Here is a 19,886-nt window from a genome sequence, read left to right as displayed (position 1 = left end):
GAAAGAGAACTGAAAACCCGGAAGGCCGAAAGCTTGCACTCGATACCACAACAACAACAACAACAGTGACAAACAAGAGAAAAGTCACTCCGACAGGTGTGAAATAAAAGGGAAATTGCTGCCGCCGCCGCAGTAGCCGCAGTTGGACATATCAATCGACAATTGCGAAATTTGCACTAAAGACTAGGGTCGATGATCGCAGTTGCAAATTATTCACGATCTTTGGCTGGGGCATAATTAATGGGGCAAATTCGCGTTTCGTTATTCGACTGTTTAAATCATTTCTTACTTCTTATAAGATAAATGCATATGCAAGTGGACGAATGATCCGAGATTCACGAAACTAATTAACATGCAAATAATGATGGGCTACGAATGCCGAACTAAATCTCGAGATATTTCTTTATTTTTTATTTATTCATTATTTCTTTTTTTTATTCGTAAGTTTTATTCGGTAAGTTCGTCTGTAAAAACGCACGTACTGCGTGTAACAAATAGTTTTCAACTCACCCGAAAGTATATGATGTATCGCTCGTGTTTTGCGCCAGTATCTTGCGTTTTTCGTCCTGCTTTCCTGACCCTGGCTGCTTCGTAGTGGCACTCGAACTTGCACTGATATTGACGCTAACGCAGATACGATCCTATTGGAAAAATGATGATCAAATTATAAGAAGGAATTTACACGGTTTACTCATCCGTCATTTCTTTGTATTAACTGCTCCCCCCCCCCCCATATTCGCTCACCTCGCATATTCTACCTGCGGCCAAACACGCTGGAGAATTGATAAATCGCTTATTGAAACTGCGAAATGATTAAACGCAGGTGGAATATATCGAGACGACGAAATAGAGTGAAATAATAAAAACTATAATATCGCGACTCGATGTCTGTCTTTCTTTAACAGTCCGCGATGATTCGCCGTTTTGCGAGCGCGCGCCGTCGACGGACGGAAAATTGCGCGCGTTCCCGCAAAAGATCATACACGAAGTTAGCGTGCCACCGCCGCGTGCTGTCGCGTGCAAGTGTTATATCTTGTACGACGGGGATTTAATGAGGTCCTCCCCGGAGGCGAGAGGTGGATTCCCCTTTGGTTCAAAGAGTTGGCGCCCTTTGCGCCGAAGCGAGGAGTACCTTTGACGCTTTATCTCTTTGTTTGATATCATAATTAATTTTACGTTCTTATTCTCGCATATTAAGCGCTAGCGCGCGCGCGCGCGCGCGCGCGTCTCCCTTGCATCGCCTGCGGACTTTGCGCGCGAAATTTAATATAATACGTTGTAACATCGCAATTTTCCAGGCTACACATTTTCAAGTTTTCAAGTTACGTTGCAACTTCTAATTGAGTTTATTTATAACTCGACGTGTTTTATCCCCCGTAATTTAATTCCTAAATCAGCAGCGAATCTCTCTCTCTCTCTCTCTCTCGTCTCGGTGGAACGAGCCGGAGGCTCGTAACGTTAAGATCGTGGTCGATCAACAGTTCACACTTTGCGCCGAAAAATCGCGCGTTTCCCGATTATCCGCGACCGCGGGAGCAAATCTCTATCTCGTGACTATCACGCGCGAGCAATCCCATCCTCTTCGGTATGTGCACGCGCGCACGAGTCCGTGAACCTTCGCTGCGAACGCATGCGGCCGCGCGAGCGTGCGAATGTGCATAACACTCGGTATTGCTGCACATCAGCGGCGCGACGTGACTGCGCATCCGTTTACACAGCCACGACTGTTAATTTCGTCGACATATTGAGCATATTTGAGTGTGTATACGGTGTGTCTACCGTCGGACGTTAAATGATTGGCCAATCCGAGAGGTTAAATATTGACTCTGCCGCGGCTGTCGGTACATACATACGTACAGTCGTCCCCGTCATCTTCCTCTCACCACGTCTCCCTCGCAGTACGGAGATAATCGTCACGGTGGCGATTTATAATTATTAATTAACCTCGAGGTTTACGAAGGAAGCGGGCGTCCACCCGCGGTGGGAATTCCGCGCGCACGCGAACGTCTGGATACCGCTGGATTACGCGCAGCAGCCGATCGCTGTTCAACTCGCGCGGATATGTGATTCCATTTTTGCCGCAGGGCTTCCGCAGAAATTCCGACGGCGAGGGGGAGGGCAGGGAGGAGGAGAAAGAATTTCAACTATTAAATTACATAAAATTACGTACGACCGTCCCTAGGGCGATTTTTCGCCGCGCGCGCGCGACCGATCCCTTCGAGTTGCCGCGCGGTCCTTTTATTGCTCATCCACCCCCCCCCCGTCCCCACCTGCGATCCTCCAAAAGACCCCGAAGAGTTATAATTGCCAGCCACTGCGGGGGAACGAGGGAAATCGCTGTCTTCGCTGGCGGAGACTGTGCTTTTTCACGATCGTTGAAACTTATCGCTCGTTATTACTCGCATTCCGCCGGTCGGACCGTAATTAGACCAGATGTCCCAAGAATTACGGCGGATCGATGGCGGAGGAATGCGCGAGAAATGCTATCTTCTGCGGCGCTCGAGATCGCGCAGAATAGTCCCCGAAAGCGTAAGTACGAATCCGCGGTACGGCGGTGGATTCGTGCGTCGGTTTTGCACAGATATTCGGCCGTCGATCCAACCGTGTTACCAAATTAAGGTGACCAGCCGCACCATCGTATTAATTTAATAACAACAATCGACAATAGCAGCCGATAATGAGAGCGGAGGGGAGGGAGGCCAGGGGAGAATGATAACGAGAGGAGACGAATTGGCTCGCGCGGGCAGGACTTGGAGCGTCAATTTACGAGGTAGCAAAATATCGTAGCGAGCGCTGCACTTGGCGTCGCGAATTCAATTTTGACAACGGGCAGTTTAATTTACAGTTTAGTTCGCGATGCGCGTGCGCACGCTCGCGAGCAGAACGCAGCTTTATATGAAAGATTCGAGATTTCATTAGTGAAAGGGTAAACTTATCGAAGTCATTAGCTTAATGCCGAAGCCGAGCGGCGTTCGCGATCGTTGTAATTGAATCGCGCCGCGGATGCCTTCACGAGTCGAGTGCGTCTCTCCGGCCCTTTTCCCGCGGCCCGTCCCCGTTGTAATTAAATCGAACGCTTGCTTTTATATTCACGCTGCTCGGACGAGGCTAATTTCCCCCCGCGAGCTGGCGTGGAGGCGAGCCTGTCCGTTCGGCCGCCGGTAATTCCATATTAAATAGCGCGATGAACTGGAACCCGGGCAGATGGCCGATATTCAAATTGCACACACCGGCTAATTAATCGTATCACCCCGCAATCTCATCAGACATCTCATTAAATTTGTTCTTCATGAGCGCCGCCGAACATGTGCGCACGCGATATTTGTTCATTAAACTATCAATAACCGCGTAGCTGCGCAAGTCGGAGCGATCTGGATTTGTTATGCTGCATTTGCGCGCACACGCAGGCCAGCGTTACACGAAGCGAAGCGCGCAGGGTACAATTCGGATATCTCTCGCATCGCCAGCGTTTAAGTAATTTAGCGTCGCACGCGCAATTAACCGCTGCGATCGAATCCCGCCGCGAGTGCGTATGATTTATCTGGTGCGATGTCTTCGGGCGGTCGAATGATGATTTTCATACGAGACACGACGCACGCCGCTCGCCGAATTAAGCTCGCGGCCATTCACGGCATTCGTGCCTCCGTGTATAACGGAGCACGACGCGACAATTCCCGCTTTCGACGTCTCTCGCTTTGTCCGCGCGATTGAGCTTTCCATTCGCGCAATTCGTAGCGCGCGATTCCGCCGAAAATAATGGCCGTGTGAGCGGCGACGAATACGCCCGCCTCGGTAAATTACGCGCGCACACGAAGGGTGCGCGAGCGAGCGAGCGGTTCTGAAAATAGCTCGTCATTGAAGCTTCGACGCCCGGCGGAGGGTACTCGAGTCGAGAGGTATACAACCCTTCGACGAGGTCATCCGCGCGAGATACGGCGGGTGAAGAAAGTACACCGTGTAACTTTTTCACCGTGCGGCTGGCTTTTAGCGTTCCGCGGTAATTAAACGGCGCCCGTGTCTCATGCATTTATCGGTTGCCTCGCTCGAGATGAGAGAGAGAGAGAGAGAGAGAGAGAGAGAGAGAGAGAGAGAGAGAGAGAGAGAGAGAGAGAGAGAGAGAGAGAGAGAGAGAGACAGAGAGAGAGAGAGAGAGAGAGCAAAAGGAAAGCGAAACGGAAGCGTTGCCAAACGCGGGAGGGAGGGGGGAGAGGGAATGCAGCGCGAATCGAAACGAATCACGATTTAACGCGCAACGCGCAATGCGCAACGGGCGATTACGTCGCGTTCAAGAATTACGTCACGCTCCTCCGCTCAACAGACACTAACGCACGATCTCTCGTTACTCCGCAGAACATACTTGCAAGGATTTCCGGTGCACTCAGAATGAATTCTGCATCGAGACGGATCTCCTCTGCGACGGCGTGAATCACTGCGGCGACGGATCCGACGAGGCCACTTCCACCCTCTGTGCCAGTAAGTCCTAATTAACAGGTCGATTCATCGTCTGCTTATTATTATTCGACGTGGAGCGAGAGTGAGAGAGAGAGAGAGAGAGAGAGAGAGAGAGAGAGTGAAAATGCGCTTTCGCGTAATTCGCGACACAAACGTAAATGTCGTGTTCGTGCGCGTCGAATCGTACTGCGCCGTTTCGAACGGCGGTAATTAGCGGCACAGATGATGATAATGTGCTAGTTAACACGAGATCAATATGTTCGCCATCAAGCTCGTATCATATATCAAGGAACTTGTGTACCCCGTATGTATCTTTCGAAACACGCCACATTTAATGAGCCAAGCGATTTAGATCGCGGAGATACGATCTCGCATGATTTAGCACAGTTAGTCATGCCGTTAGTTTCGAGTATCAAAACAGATAATGAACGCGCGGAAATTTCAAAAATGTATATGTGCGTGGGTGTGTGTGTGTGTCTATGTGTAATATTCGACGCGCCGACGCGCGTTATCAAAAGTTATTTATTTATCTAGAGGCTATTAAGCTGTTTCAATTCGGTGAGCGAAGCGATTATGAAACACGGGAAATTTGCGCCCTCGACTCTCTCGTAGAAGGCGAAATATTCGTGGATATATGTGTGTGTGTGTGTGTGTGTGTGTGTGTGTGTGTGTGTGCGCGCGCGCGCGCGCGCGCGCGTATGAGCGGCGACGGTAATTCCGTCCGTATAGGAAAGTTGCTCTTTCATCTAATTTATGGAAATCTAGATTTAATTTCTCCGTGAAACAAACAGACCGCCTGATTTTCCATTTTCCAAAGCAGGGAACGTGGGGAGCGGCGGGGGATGGAAGGGGATGGATAATAGCAGTTGCACAACGTCGATGATTTATACACCGCGGTCGCAAACGCCAACGTAACGCGGCGCGAAAGAACGACGATTTGTCCCTCCCCTCCGCAATTTTTGTGTACGAGCGTAGCAAATTGTTGCAATTTCAGAGAAACGACAGAAAAACGGCAGCAAATGGACGCGAACAGAATTTACATGACATTTATGTTAATGGCCGAAAGTACGCGCGCGCGTACGCCGACATATCTAAAGAGGTTAATTGCCCCGTATTCATTACATATCCATGGCCAGCCCGCGATAGCAGCGACAAGTAAATTACAAACTCCACTGTCCGATAATGTCCGAGCGGCCACGTGAGCGCGAACGTGCAGAAATGTAGCATATATTCCGCTGATATTTTGTTAATTCGCCGAGATTTCGTTACAATTTTCGACTTCCATTCACGAGCGGTTAATCAACGTTCGTTTCGCCGAATGATGCGGCGGCGTGCATGCACGCGGAACGACCCCGACGCGGACGGGGACGTGCTCGGCAGAAAAATAAGAATTATACTTTTGACTGCCGGCTGTATATATACATGTATATTTTTTCACGATGGGACCTTTCGCCGCAATTGCGCTAATGACACGCTAATGATTCGCAAAATTTATCGTTCGGAAGGATGGTGACGCGTGTGCGGTATGTGTGTGTGTGTGTGTGTGTGTGTGTGTGTGTGTGTGTGTGTGTGTGTGTGCATGTACGTGTGCGTGTCAGTCGTTTCGCATTGGACCGTTGCACGCAACTGTCCGCGATCGATTTGTCGAAAAGCATGAAGAAAAAAAATAAAACAGGAAAAAGAACAAACAAACGAGGAAAAACAGGAATTACCGTCGGCCATAAAAAACTTTTTATTACTCGCGTTACTTACGACCGTGCCGTGTTCCGTAACGATGAAGCGCGAAGCACACGTCGCTAATATCGATTTGCCGATTCGTCGAAAGTGCACGCGTGTCAGGTGCATATATGTATGTGTGTGTGTGTGTGTGTTGGGCCTTCGATGAAACGTGGCTGTAATTGCAAGGTGGGGCTCGACGCCTCTTACTACGCTTAAGTTTCAGCGAGTTCGCCGTTCGTCTTTTCTTTTTCGCCAATTTTTCGCGGAGTATGCGTGTATTTCTCATCCTCGCAGAAACGAGTACGTTTCTCCGCGAAGGGAAAATTTTAGAGCGAAGATTGGCATCTCGTGCGGATAACTTCCGTTTCGTGAAATTAATCGAGACAACAAAACATAATTATATTCCATCGCGACGTTAGGTTCGCGATTAAGTTATCGCTTTTGCGTAAATGGTACATATTTTTGTTCCCTTTCCTTCTTATGTCTTTTTCACCTTGCTTTTTAATCACGAACAGTCTCTCACGCTCCGAATTAATTTGTCGATTCGTAAGCCGAGCTCGCGTGTTGTCGGCCTGTATGCGATCCGATTTACAAGCCCGCTTAATCTTATCTGCTCCGCCTTTTACAAATTCGCAACTTCATATCACTAAGAATTACAGCCGCGTCTTTGTTCCTTCTCTTTCTCGGTTTGTGTGTATGTATATATATTACTTTCATTACATCCCGATTAACTCGAAGCGCGCCCCTCCTCCTCGCCATGCAATTCCGCCGGTCGTCCCCGGATGGGACGGAAGCTAACGAAGAAAATTGAACTTTTTTCCCGGTCTCTGATTAACAACGGTCTTTCTCTGTAATTTCAGACTCCGAGGCATCGACGATCCTGGGCATGCAGACTACTTGGTTCGCCATCGCCCTTGTTTTTCTGATACTCAGCATAGGCTGCTTGGTAACGGCGGCGGTTCTCTGCTTTTTCAGGAAGCATGTTCTTACCCCGAGGCACCCCCATAACGCGCACAATGCTCAGTCTCATCCCCCAGTCAGCTTCCCATGTGAGTCACAAAAAACCCCCCTTACATGTACACGATCGATTTGGTGTGCTTGTCGTCGTCGTTGCCGTTGCCGCCCGGCGCAACCTTGCGAGCCGTCGGCGAGCCGGCGAGCTCGTACTCTTTTGTGGTTTACTTCACGTACTGTTGCCTCAAAACACGAGCAAAACTTTTTTCTCGCTCGCCACGGGCTGCGTAAAGCTGTTCTACTCTTTTTCTTTTTCTCTCTCTCTCTCTCTCTCTCTCTCTCCTCTCTCTCTCTCTCTCTCTGCTTCTCTCTGCTTCTCTCGCTCTTTCGCTCTTTCGCTCCGTGTCCGAGAGGAAACCATAGAGCTCGCGCGGCAACGGTAACACGGCGACGAAGATGAGAATATCATTCTCGAGAATCGCGAATTGGCCGAGTTTGAAGGGGACTTTGCACGTAAATACTTGTCTGAGAGTATCTCGAGTGTCTCGGCGGATGGCTTATTTGAAAAACGCTGCGAGCCGTTCGATCGAACGGAGAAATATCTTTGACAATCGGAAGGAGAGCTTTTGCGACGGAGCCGAGCTCGATCATACGAAGCATCTTGCGAATGCTACGAGAAAATGTATCTCGTGAGACACTTTAGCTGTGTACGTTCTCAGCTGCGAGGCTTTCTTCACCGCGTCGGGAATGCGAGTATTTACAGTGCGGTCTCTCTCGCACCGGCATGGCGCGCACTGTCAATCATCGCGGTAATTAATTAATTCTCGGCTCGGAATACGTTAGCGTATTCGCTGTAAAGTCACGTCCCCCGCCGCTTGAGCTTGAGCCAATGATCAAAGGAATTCACGCGTTCGCGATTATGGCATAAAATATACATTTATTTATGATGCTTTGTGTGCGAGGCTCCTCCCCAACGAATTCCCCAAAATTCGCCATATTGTGCGCCTCGTATCATTGCGCAGAGCGGTCAAATAATGTCGGCCAAGTAAAGTTCCCGATCGTCTCTCTGCACGCGCGAACGCGCGCACGCATACGAATAGCCGTGTATCCGCGTCTTCCTCCAATAAACATTTTAAAGGTCTACTTACGCGCGCGCCAAATTGGAAATCGATATCGTATTTCACGGGGAAATAAGTTACCGACCGGAGAAGGTCATCGATAACCGACCACCGTGAGTGCCGTGCTCTCTTCCCTTTCCCTCTTGTTTTCCTTTTTCGTTTTCCTTCTTTCTTTTTATTTAGCACATAATCCTGATCGTATTCCTGACAATTTCATCTTTCGAGCGCACGTGTGCGCGCCGGCTATTTATATCGGAGGGCACGTTTTCCGTCCCGTCACGAGACCTTCCGCCTCGCGTCTCTGACGAAAATCGCGCGATACTGCATCCTCGGCTCTCCTCATCCCCGAACGAGAGACACGCGCGGCGCGACGCGTCGATTCGAAGCGCCACGCGTTTAATTCTTCACGCGTCGATTAACGCGCGCGTAGCGCGTGAACGAGTGCGTGTTGCGTGCGTATTTACACGTCGATACGTTCTATTACGGTGCAACGGCGTATTACACGTAATAACGACGGATTGTTCCTGATTTGGGGGATTATTACGTTAGAATTACGTTTACGAAACGTTACATTACCGCGGTTGCGCGCGCGCGTGCACACCTCATCATTACGCCCACCACGCCGATCGGCGGTGCTCGATTATGCTAATCTCATCCGAGCACCCCGTATGCAGTATTTGCTTTTCATTCGATTGCGTAGCGGTTTACCTGGCACTTCAGCACGTCATCTCGTTTCACAACGACGATTCTAATTAATTAATTCAACCGTTCGAAGGTTTGACGGACGCATTTGGCAAGCCGCGTCCGTGTCGTTTCGCGCTATATTTGCGGCTGGCCATTAGATTTATTTATCGATGGCAGAGCTCTGTCGCGGTCACATGCATGCAAATATATATATATATATATATACATAACATGTGTGTGTGTGTGTGTGTGTGTGCACATAGCGCACCGCGAGGGTGTCGCGCTCCTCGGTCGCGACATTTATATCGCGCGCTCGTCCCGTTTCCATGAACGATCTTGCGCGGATAAAACGTGTTTCCTCTTTATCTTTAGCGGCGAGAGCGCGTGGCTGACACACACGTTCTTCGTGTCTCTCGTCGTGGCAGATAACGTCTAGAGTTTCCTTGGCGAGCGCGACGCGCTCCCGCGTGGCAAAGGTTCTTTGAACGTGCATAAAGGAAGAGGAGAGAAAAAATACGTTTTAATCGTTGAGTAACGAGAACGAAGTCGCTCGCGTGACGTCGATGACGCTCGAACCCGGTGACCTTTCGCGCGGATAAAGTCGGCCCAAATATCTGTGGCTGGCGCTGAATTAATCAGAAAGCATGGGCGCGATTGAATCCCGCTATAATTAAGCGGCCAGATGATCGATAGTCCGGCCGATATTCCCGTTTTACAACAACATCCGTTATTTATTTGCGCGTAACTGCTACCGCGCGCATATCGACGACGGCGGCGGCGGCGGCGGCGGCGGTAGAGGCGGTGGCGGCGGTGGCGGCGGTGGCGGCGGTAGTGGTGGTGGTGGTGGTGGTGGTGGTGGTGGCGGTACTGCTGGCGGGGTGGCGGCGATGCAACGAAATTAGAGGGCGGAGATACAGCGGATGAAAAAAAAAACGAAGAAGAGAATACACGAGAAAAACGGAACAAAACGCGCGTCGGTGTTTTCATTAAGCGATCGATCGATCGGCTGTGCCGGTCACGCCACCGCCGCCGCCGCCGCTTGGTTTCTCCGTTGCGCTCGTTTTATAATATCGTTTGGCTTTTCGCGATTTCAATCGGCGAGCATTTCCAGCGCGCCGTATCGCGATGTTCGCCGCAATTTCTCCGATGTATAGGCCATTGTTTTTCGGGCCCGCCGGTAATCGATAGCAAATAGCGCGTGCCTCGCGGCTTGCTTCGTCCCATTTGTTCATTGCTATTACTAACTGCAAGAGACGGGACAAGGAGGGGCGAGGAAGATGGGCGAACGAATAGATAGATAAATAGCTGGGTAGATAGACAGGTGGGTGAAGAGAAGTGGAGAGAGAGAGAGAGAGAGAGAGAGAGAGAGAGAGAGAGAGAGAGAGAGAGAGAGAGAGAGAGAGAGCGAGAGCGAGAGCGAGAGCGAGAGCGAGAGAGAGAGAGAGAGAGAGGGAGAGAGACAGAGAGAGAAAGGGCGCACGCTCGCGCGCGTTTAAATTAGTTTAATATACAAAAGCCGAGACCAGCGCAGTCTCTCTCTCTCTCTCTCTCTCTCTCTGGTTGCGCGCGACGCCGCGCACTGGAAATTCGATTATCCGAAACAAACGACGGACGAGCAAGCGCACGTCGGATAATTAATTCCCGGAGAAACGCGCGCGCACGCGCGCGTTTTCGGTTGACTAATGGAACAACGTCTGTCTGCGAGCGGGCGAACGCATGGCGCTCGAGCTATGCGCGCACGCGGAGCGCTCGCGAGTGATACGTTATCAACGGATTATCGGCGCGCGGTTGACCGTCGACGGCGGCCGAATGCGTGTTATACGAGTGCCAGCTGATTCGCGTGGGCGATACGCGGCCGAATCTGCGGTGTAAATCAAATCGGTGCTGAAGGAAAGCGACGTCGCGAGCGAACGAGCGCGCTCGTTCACTCGCGAGTTTCGCTCACCGCGGGAATTTACGTAGCGCTGTTCACCGCGGCTTCTCTTTTTTTTTATTATCGATCGGGAAGTTTATCGCCGGTCCAGTCAACGCGATCGGAATTGCGCTTTGAAAGGGACTCGGGCTTGCGCCCGATTCGTCAGCGACGAGTCGCGCGAAAATACGATCTCATCACGTTGTAACGAGGAACAATTAAATATTACTATCTTGATCGTGCGCATTCGCCAGCTGCTGACTCGACACGAAACGCCGACATCGAGAAAGCGCTTTGGGATTCGATTTGGGACGAGGAATGGATTCAACTCTCTGCGTCCAAGTTGGACGCGGTCGAATCGCCTTACGCGTGTAAATACCGTGTCCGCCGTTAATCACCTCTTTGTGCAATCATCGCTATTATCCGTGCGCGTCCGGTGATTGTGGGCGGTAAGACGCGCCCAAGATATCGCTCTCGCGATTTTCCGTTTTTACTTTCCCGGACAATCGGCTCGTGGCCGGAGGTCGCAGCTAAGGGCGAGGCTACGCGACGAAGAAGACCGCTGCTTACGTCGCCCCGATTTAATGGAGCGCGTCGACTCGATAACAGTCGCCGGCGAGCGCGCGCCTCTTTCGAGATTTATTAGCGCCTGCTGAGCGTTCGCCGTGCTTGATAGGCGCTTTTTGCGACCGCGTCGTGTCGTTTCGAGAGTGTCGCGAGTGGCGAACGCTAAGAAGTCGCGACAAGTCGCGGACTTCTCCATCGTGCAAGTCGTCGCGATACGTCTCCGACGGTAAAGTTCGCGCTTCGACGAGAGCGTTATATGAGAGCGACGCGAAACATTCCCCCGCCCTCCCGCTTGCCCTCCCTCTCGCTCTGCGTCGTCCTTTTTCACACGCAAACGCGATGTCCTGGCGCGGCTGTAGTGATTGCTACGTGATCGGCTGCTAAATCCACGCGCTGCGCGCGAGCGCGATGAAAGATGCTCTTTTTCACGGCACACCGACATTTCCGATCAACACCGCCAGCCCACCCCCGTCTCTCTCCACACCGAAATACACATCCTGCGGTTGCGCTGGTTTGTACGGCGACGCGCCTCGTTGCACCATCGGCCATGCGGATATTTGTACATCGGTGCGGCATCTCACCTAGCGCCGTTTTGTCGAATTTCATTCGACCGATATTTACCCGAGTGTCGGCGCCCACCCAGCATGCCCAGCCGCGATATGCGCTATCGGAAATAAAAATCTATGAAACGTCTACGAGGGATGAAATTCCTCCTTTTTCATAGATAGATTGCGGCGCGCCGATTCGAGAACAGATTGCGGATTGCGGACGAGAGATCGATATGTAAGTTTGACATTTCGGGCTCTCTCTCTCTCTCTCTCTCTCTCTCTCTCTCTCTCTCTCTCTCTCTGTTTAACGCGATACAATTGAACCACCCCTGCGTTCCCGCCGCTGCGACGTACGCATTAGCAATGTATGTATTTCCGAGAGAGGGAAGTTATTCAGAATACACGCGATTCCGCGAGATAGTCAATTCGCGTACAACGCGCGGATCGCGGATGCACTTGAGACCGGTGCATCCGAGTTCGGCGGAATAGCAATAAATTGAAGCAACGCAGTGAACTTTGCATCATACAGGAAAGGAGGCGGAAAGGAGCGCGAGCTCGAATGTCGAATACCGCGCTGCGGGGTATAAAACGGAGAGAGAGACGGGTCTCGCCAAATATTTATCGTGAAACTTTTATGTGCATGCGTATCGTGCGCGCGCGCGCGCGCGCGCGCGTACAGGATTTCCGAGGAATATAAAATCGAAGGATACCCGACGCGACTCCGCGCGCAATTTCACCCCGCATTCGGGAGTAATTCATTTTGCGGCATTTGCCCCCCGGCGAGGAGAGAGTCGTTCTGCGCGCGGCATTCTCCGCGCGCGAGCTTCCCGCGCGAATGTAATTGTTTATTCGAAATAACTCTCCGGCGAAACTAAAATCAGGAATTACACCGCAACTCGCATTCGCATCCGGGCGAGGAAAGCGGCGGAACTGCAAAATAACGAACGACGCTGCCGCGGAAACGAAGAAGAAGAAATTACGTCGCATCCCGGGGATTGGCGAGAGAATATCGAAATAACAACGCGCGAGCGAGAGGGACGAGCGCTCATGTACGCGCTCAAACACACAAACACACGTGCGAACGCGAACATGCAACGCGATACACACGCCACTGCCGCCTCTGCTTTCTACAAAATAAATATCGATATCTCATACCTTAATAAACGGTTCCGCGTGCACCTCGCGCGCGTTCTCGTTACGATATTCCGCCGTCTCGGGAATATAGAGGAAAATGCAGAATAAATGCAAGCGAAAGGTACATCACGCTTTGGCCCCGGCCCAAAAAGGGCTCGACAACTTCGTCGATGGCTTTTTCCAGGGCTGGGGGCCGGGGAAATAGAAAAATACGCCGCCGCCGCGCACGGGGAATTCGCGGTAATAATAAATAGCCGCGGAAAATCGATGACTACGACGACGACGACGACGACTTAATTCCTCCTGGGCGCTGAGAAAATAGCTCCTCCTTCTCCTGAGGAGGAGGAGTCGATTACGGTCTATCTGTAAATTTAGCGAACGGGGACGTCGCGCCGTTTTCAATCGGCGAGCGAGCCGCGCGCGCTGAAATAATTCGCTCGCGTGCAGCGGCTCGGCCATTAACATTCGCGGCGCGAGCTTGCGAGCTAATGAATTTCATTCATTCACCGCGCGCGCGCGCGCGCGCGCGCGCACGCTCACGGCAATTGACGCAAAACCGTGGTGTCTGGTCCGAAGACGCGCACTTTGAGACCGACCGTCGTCGCATAAGCCAATTTATATTAGATATTTTCGCTCGTGCAACACGTCCATTTCCACCGCCGTCGCTCCTTGCAGTGTGGATTTTGTTTTATCTCCTCCTCTTCAACAGACGCATCGCGCGCCGCTTCAATTGCGGGGCGAGCCCCTGCGCTTCGTTATCGATTTTCTTGATTTCCCGAGGAAATAACGCGATTAACAGGAGGAAAGGGGGACACGAGCGGTAATCGAGCGTAATTGAGCGCAGCGCGCGACGACAACAGAAACGGATATTTTCGGCGACGTGGACCCTTGGATCGACGATGTGCTGGCTTTGTTCGCGGTTGTCTCGCCGCGGGTGTCCCCGCCGACGTGTACGCTCGCTCTTTTACGACAAATGACAGCGCGATTCTTGCCGGCAATAACGCGCCTGTGTGTGGTGCGATTCTTTAACTCGTTATTGGATTGGAGTTAACGACAGTTTCGTCATCGTTGCGCATCGTTTTCTACGGTATACAAAAGCTGCGCAACGATAACGAAAGTGTCGTTAACGTCGTCCGATAACGAGTTGCAGAATCGCAGCAATGGCGCGGTTAACCGGGGCTCACCTGGCGATCGATAACACTGATAATTACGTGGACGCGCGTATAATTGGGACAGCCCGGATCGATCGAGCGGCGGCGGCGGCGGCGGCGGCGGCGGCGGCGAATGTAAGAGCATTTTTGACCACGATTAACATTCACGTCCGCGCGCCGGCTCGTGAAAGTCCGCGTCGATACCGGCTCGTAGGCCGCATGCCAACTCGGACGAAATTTCACCTTCGAGCATGCCGGGGCGGAAGTGAGGACGACACTTTCACGAGCTCTTCCGAGATGCGTCAGTCTCGCGGGCGCGCGCGATGACACGTCGCTGGCCGACGTGATGATGATTTGGCCCGAGATAATATTTGGCAGCGTAATCGCGGTGAAAAACGCGGTGACGCGAACGAGACTCGACTCGCACAAGTTGGTGCATTATTCAAAACAACCTTCGATGTCAATGAGATCGGTCGTGCGAGAAGGAACGCCGTTATTATATCCGCTGATAAGTCAAAGAGGACAACTTTTAATTACCATGAACCGCGCTCGCGATATAACAGCCTCAAAGTTATCTTCGTTATTGGGGCGCATTATCACGACGACAATGCGTCTCGCGCTTCCTATCGGGCTGCGCTCACTTGAATGTAGAAGCGCAAATACTTACTGGCATTACCGGCGTAGCTTCTGCCTGCGAGCTACGGGTCGGATTAAGCGTCGCGATATCGATCATACCTATGGCTTCTCAAACGTACATTTAGAAAACGAAGTCGCTTCCGCTCCTAAGGGCTAAAGTAAAGTAGAGGACAAAATTTCAAGTACTCCTCGGCCGTTCGTTCTTTTAACGCGTCGTTCCTTCCAGCTGATTGATTCTTATCGACATGTAGGAATCATTGAGTATAGAAGAGAAAAAGAAGGGAAAAATGAGAGAGAGAGAGAGAGAGAGAGAGACTGGCGCTTATACATACATATATATATATATATATCCGTTATAAGAGAAGTTTCCTTTTATCGGCGTGCAAGCAGATTTCGCCGCACATCGACATGTTCGACGCGCTGAATTCCGCCGAGCAACGGTTAAGGAAACACGCGTATTCCGAAAATTTCCAATTTGTCCGATCCGAGTAGAAGAGAGAGAGGGGGAGAGAGAGAGGCGGAGAGAGGGGGAGAGAGGGGGAGAGAGGGGGAGAGAGAGAGAGAGAGAGAGAGAGAGAGTGCCATTATATTTCACATACCGTGCATCATCTCCACATTCATCGACGAGGCGAATGGCCCGGCCTAGCGCCGATCGCGCCCAAACGCGCTGCTCATCGATCCGTCACCGAGCATGGCCGCAATCATTTCGCGAATCACTCGACCTAGCCGGCTTCGCTTGCGCGCACAATCGCTCCATTGATTAGAACGGCGGCGCCGGTGCTTATCGCGCTGTTGTATCGAGCGACGATACAATAACGCGCTTTAATCCGCCCACGTCTGCACTGCGCGCACACCGCGCGCGCGGCGCGGCGTAAGGTCGCAAGCGCGACCAGTAGGCGAGCTGCAGCATGCGACACGCGGCGAACATCTCGCGCGTGTTCCGCCTCGTCATCGATTCGTCCTACGTGCCGACGCCGCGTCGTTTCGTGTAACAAGGTGATGACGGCGGCGGGTGAGTGATGAAAAACAGAGAGAAAACGCGGCGATTCTCCGTGGAACGAAGCGCCTCCGGCCGCTTTTTGTTGTTCCGGATCGGCGACGCGGCGCGCGTGCGTTTGTGGCAGTCTTATCGGAATACGATTGGGCCCTCCTTTTCATTTTTAACGCACGAGCAACTCTTCCGCACGGTCTCTCTCTCTCTCTCTCTCTCTCGATATCATCGTTGCAAAATCGACTCGCACTGCTTCGTCGCGAAATGAAATCGTCCAATTAGAAATCGTGAAGAACGACCGAACCAAGAGCGATTTTTCGTCGCGTTTCTAAAATTCCAATTTCTGGCCCAATCTCGGGCCGGGCCGGACCGAATTCTTCGGGAGAAACCGCGCGACGTGGATGATCGCCGGACGTGTGTAGGTGGTCGCCGAAAATCTCGCGAAACTCGCTTTCCGCGGCATCGATCCGCCTGATAAAATGTCGCCGCGCGCGCGGTGTGCTCTTTAGGGATTCCTAGCTCGTCGCGGCTCGTCTCGTACGTGATGATCTATCGCGGAGTTTCGCCAGCGACAAGGTCCGACGACTGGTCGCCGCCTCAGCGGCCAGTTCCCTCCAGACGCCCGAGCGGAGTCGTTCGCGGCCACCGCGCTTCAAGTGGACTCGCTCGCGACGGACGCGAGATGACGGCCACCAGGCAAGCGTGGGGGACCCTCCTGACCTTCTTCCTGATCGCCGTCAAGCTCGCCGCGGCCGCGAACACGCAAACTTTCGTGGTGAGCAACACACTGGACGATAAGGATTACTTTGTGGGACCCTGTCTAGTCAACACCAATCAGACCTGTCCCGACCAAGAGGTGACGTTCTACCTCTACACCAAACACAACCCTGACGCGGGGCAACAACTGCTGGTGAACGAGTCGGCCTCGAATCTCGCAGGCACCAACTTTGTAGCCAAGTTAGCCACGAAGATCATCATTCACGGTTACAATTCGGACATGCAGTTGGACTACTTGGTGGACATTAGGAACGAGTATCTGAAGAAGGGCGGTTACAACATAATCGCGGTCGACTGGCACCGTCTGGCGGCCGCGCCGTGTTACCCGATGGCCGTCCACAACGTGCCCCACGTGGGTGACTGCCTGGCCCAGATGATAGAACGTCTGAAGGATTACGGGGCGACGGACATCCACGTGATCGGCTTCAGCCTGGGCGCCCACGTGCCGGCTTTCGCAGCCAACGCGCTGCGCCCTTATCGGCTGCCGAGGATCACCGGCCTCGATCCGGCGATGCCGCTCTTCGTCACCGTGAACAAGGACGAGAAGCTCGACGCGAGCGACGCCGAGTTCGTCGACGTGCTGCACACCAACGCCTTCATCCAGGGTAAGATCGAGGCGAGCGGCCATATCGATTTCTACATGAACGGAGGGGTCAACCAGCCCGGCTGCTGGGAGCAACGGAACCCCTTCGGCTGCAACCATCACAGGGCCGCCGCGTACTTTGCCGAGTCGATCAACTCGAGGATCGGCTTCTGGGGCTGGCCCTGCTCCGGTTTCGTGGCTTATCTTCTCGGTCTCTGCCCGCCCAGATTCCCCGCGGTGCTCATGGGCGAGGACATCAATAGGAGATATCAGGGATTCCATCTGGTGAAGACGAGGGCACGAAGCCCGTACGCGGAGGGGATGTTCACGGTGGATCAGCAGGATCTTTACGTGTGATCGCGGGACGTGCGCGGGCCGCGCGGGCGTCAATGGCCCGTCTCGAGGAAAATGTTACGACGAGGAGAGAGACCGTCGGCGGTGAGAGAGGAGATAGAGATAGAGACTCCGTACAGATTGATGAAACGCGAAGGTGCCGGCGAAAATGTAAAGGACTCCTCGTGTTAACGTCATCGCGCGTCGGCGAGATTGAGATGTCTCAATATCGAGCGCCGAGTACCTTGTCAAGGGAATACCGTCGTAAGTCGCGTTCGACGCGCCGCAGCGACGCGAGCTCCCGAATAGAAATAGAACGTCAGAGGTATCCTTATCTAATCTAGAGGAAGAGGGAAGCAGAGGAGGGAAGAAAACGCGCGACGTAGTGTCCGCGACTTGGCAATCTCGAAAGTGATAGAAAAGTGCGTTTTATCTTCGTCACTCTTGCACTCGTAGAAGATAGCGCGCGCGCGCGCGCGTGCGTGCTAATAAGTTATCGCACCTTCGCTGGCTTTACAGCGTATAATATCGTTACGATACATTACAATGTGTAATATTCCGCAGCAATATCGCCGAGCTGACGCTCCCGCGGAACATTCATTCCGGAGAGAACGTTCATCGCGGGGAAACGGCGCGGCGATCGCGCTTCCTGCGCTACCGCGACAATGCATTGTAATTTCAACGTGTTCATCGTTGTCATCGTCCGAGTTAATCGCGCCTGCGGCTGAACGGAAAGAAGGCAACGAGCGAAAGATTCGACCTGAGCGGAGAATCTCGCGCGCGCGCGCGCGGACTGAGGCGCGTTTCTTCGTCAACTTTGGAACACGTTGTACGTTACGTTACGAGCTCGCGAGCCCGAGGTTGCGCGAGGAGGAGCTCAAGGAGGAGGAAGAGGTCTAGCACCGTGTCAAGGTCAGACAGAACTGTAGCCGGGACCTGCTAATCGATATCTCGCCAAACCGGAGAAGTGGGGCGGACATGACTGCGACATGCTCGCGTAGCGGGCAATTTCTTATCGATCCAATGCGCGGGAGCTCGCTCATTCGCTCGTATGTCGATCGAATAAAAAGTATTTAACTGTATCTATCCATCTATCGGTCAGCCTACCCATCTCTATATCTCTCCCGTTCGTCTGTCTGTCTGTCTGTCTGTCGGACGGTCGGACGGTCGGTCGGTCGGTCGGTCGCTCGCTCTGCCCGCCTGTGTGTCCGCCGTCTATCTGTCCGTTTATCCGCCTATTTAAATTGTTTCCCTACCGACGTATTTTCACGGTAACGATATTGTCGAGCCTCGACGTCGTCGGACTCGCGGACTCGACGCGGATTCACCGGTAGACTTTCTCCGATTATTCTCTATCTCGACATGTTTCCCGTGTTCCTCGTAATTATTCATCGATAATGAGAGAGTATGTGTACGTTTAAACGCATGGCTGCCCCTGTAGAAAAATATGCACCGTGTATGTCGTCAGTGACGTACGAGTCTTGAGAAATGAGATTTGGAATGGACGGGTACGGTAACGCCGGTATATGCCGGTGCGCAGGATTTCTCGCAAACCTCGCTCGCGACTCGCTCGTGTCTTCCGCGGGGATGCTCGATATCAAGGAAGCGATGACTCTTGCTACGGCAAGCTACCGGAAGCCTCACCAACTGATTCTGTTAAGTCCCTAAGGATCGATCTCGGGAGAATAAAACCTATTACCCGTGTACGTCACGGGAGACACTTGCCCGAAGTCAAAGGTATCGCGCGCGCGAGTGGCTTCTCGTTTATTTTTACCTTGGACCGTTGCAAAAATCGGGGGAAGCAAACTCGATTTGCTTTGTATGTGCATGCGTATGTGTGTGTGTGTGTGTGTGTGTGGATATGTGTGCGCACCCGCATGTATTACAGCCAACATATATTGTATCGAGAGTCAAAAGAAACAAAATAAAATAAAATCTCGTGGGATTCGATTCAGTGAACCTTTCTGCCGCTCGTTATTTTTCCATTTTCGATCTTTTTATTCCCGCTGAAAAAGGAGTATTTCCAGGAGTAAATAGTTTTTCCACTCCACGTCATTTACGTCGATTTATTATTATCTCTTGTTATCCTTCCCGCGCAACGACTACCCGGATCTCCTGTGAACGAACGCATCGCAGCGAGAGCTGATGCATCTTTGCGATTCTAATCCGCGTGACAAATCCGCGCCCGATCGACGATTGTGTTTAATTACAAATTCGCGACACGCAAAACGACAAGTCACACGACGACATTATCGCTCTTTCTCCGCCCTTTTCTCACCCTCTACCCACGCAGCCACCCCGTTAACCTCGTTTCCGGCGAGCCGCTC

The 19,886-nt window shown here is 52.2% G+C and overlaps 1 protein-coding gene across 4 annotated transcripts in view; it reads left to right on the top strand.

Annotated features, from left to right (window-relative positions):
* LOC105190890 (uncharacterized) overlaps positions 1 to 19,518 on the top strand; it is a 190,597-nt gene extending 171,079 nt beyond the window's left edge. For all 4 annotated transcript variants that reach the window (XM_011153892.3, XM_025303828.1, XM_025303832.1 and 1 more), the window contains exons 4-6: positions 4,351 to 4,473; positions 7,032 to 7,220; positions 16,376 to 19,518. In XM_011153892.3, the coding sequence (XP_011152194.2) occupies positions 4,351 to 4,473; positions 7,032 to 7,220; positions 16,376 to 17,583 (1,520 nt within the window). In that variant the 3' untranslated portion in view covers positions 17,584 to 19,518. The remainder of the gene's footprint in view (positions 1 to 4,350; positions 4,474 to 7,031; positions 7,221 to 16,375) is intronic.
* The last annotated feature ends 368 nt before the right edge of the window (positions 19,519 to 19,886 follow it).

This window comes from Harpegnathos saltator, unplaced genomic scaffold (genome assembly GCF_003227715.2).
Source record: "Harpegnathos saltator strain DR-91 unplaced genomic scaffold, Hsal_v8.6 scaffold117, whole genome shotgun sequence".
Classification (NCBI taxonomy): Eukaryota; Metazoa; Arthropoda; class Insecta; order Hymenoptera; family Formicidae; genus Harpegnathos; species Harpegnathos saltator.
Note: the sequence above shows the minus strand (reverse complement) of the source record. Positions and strands in the feature narration are given on the sequence as shown.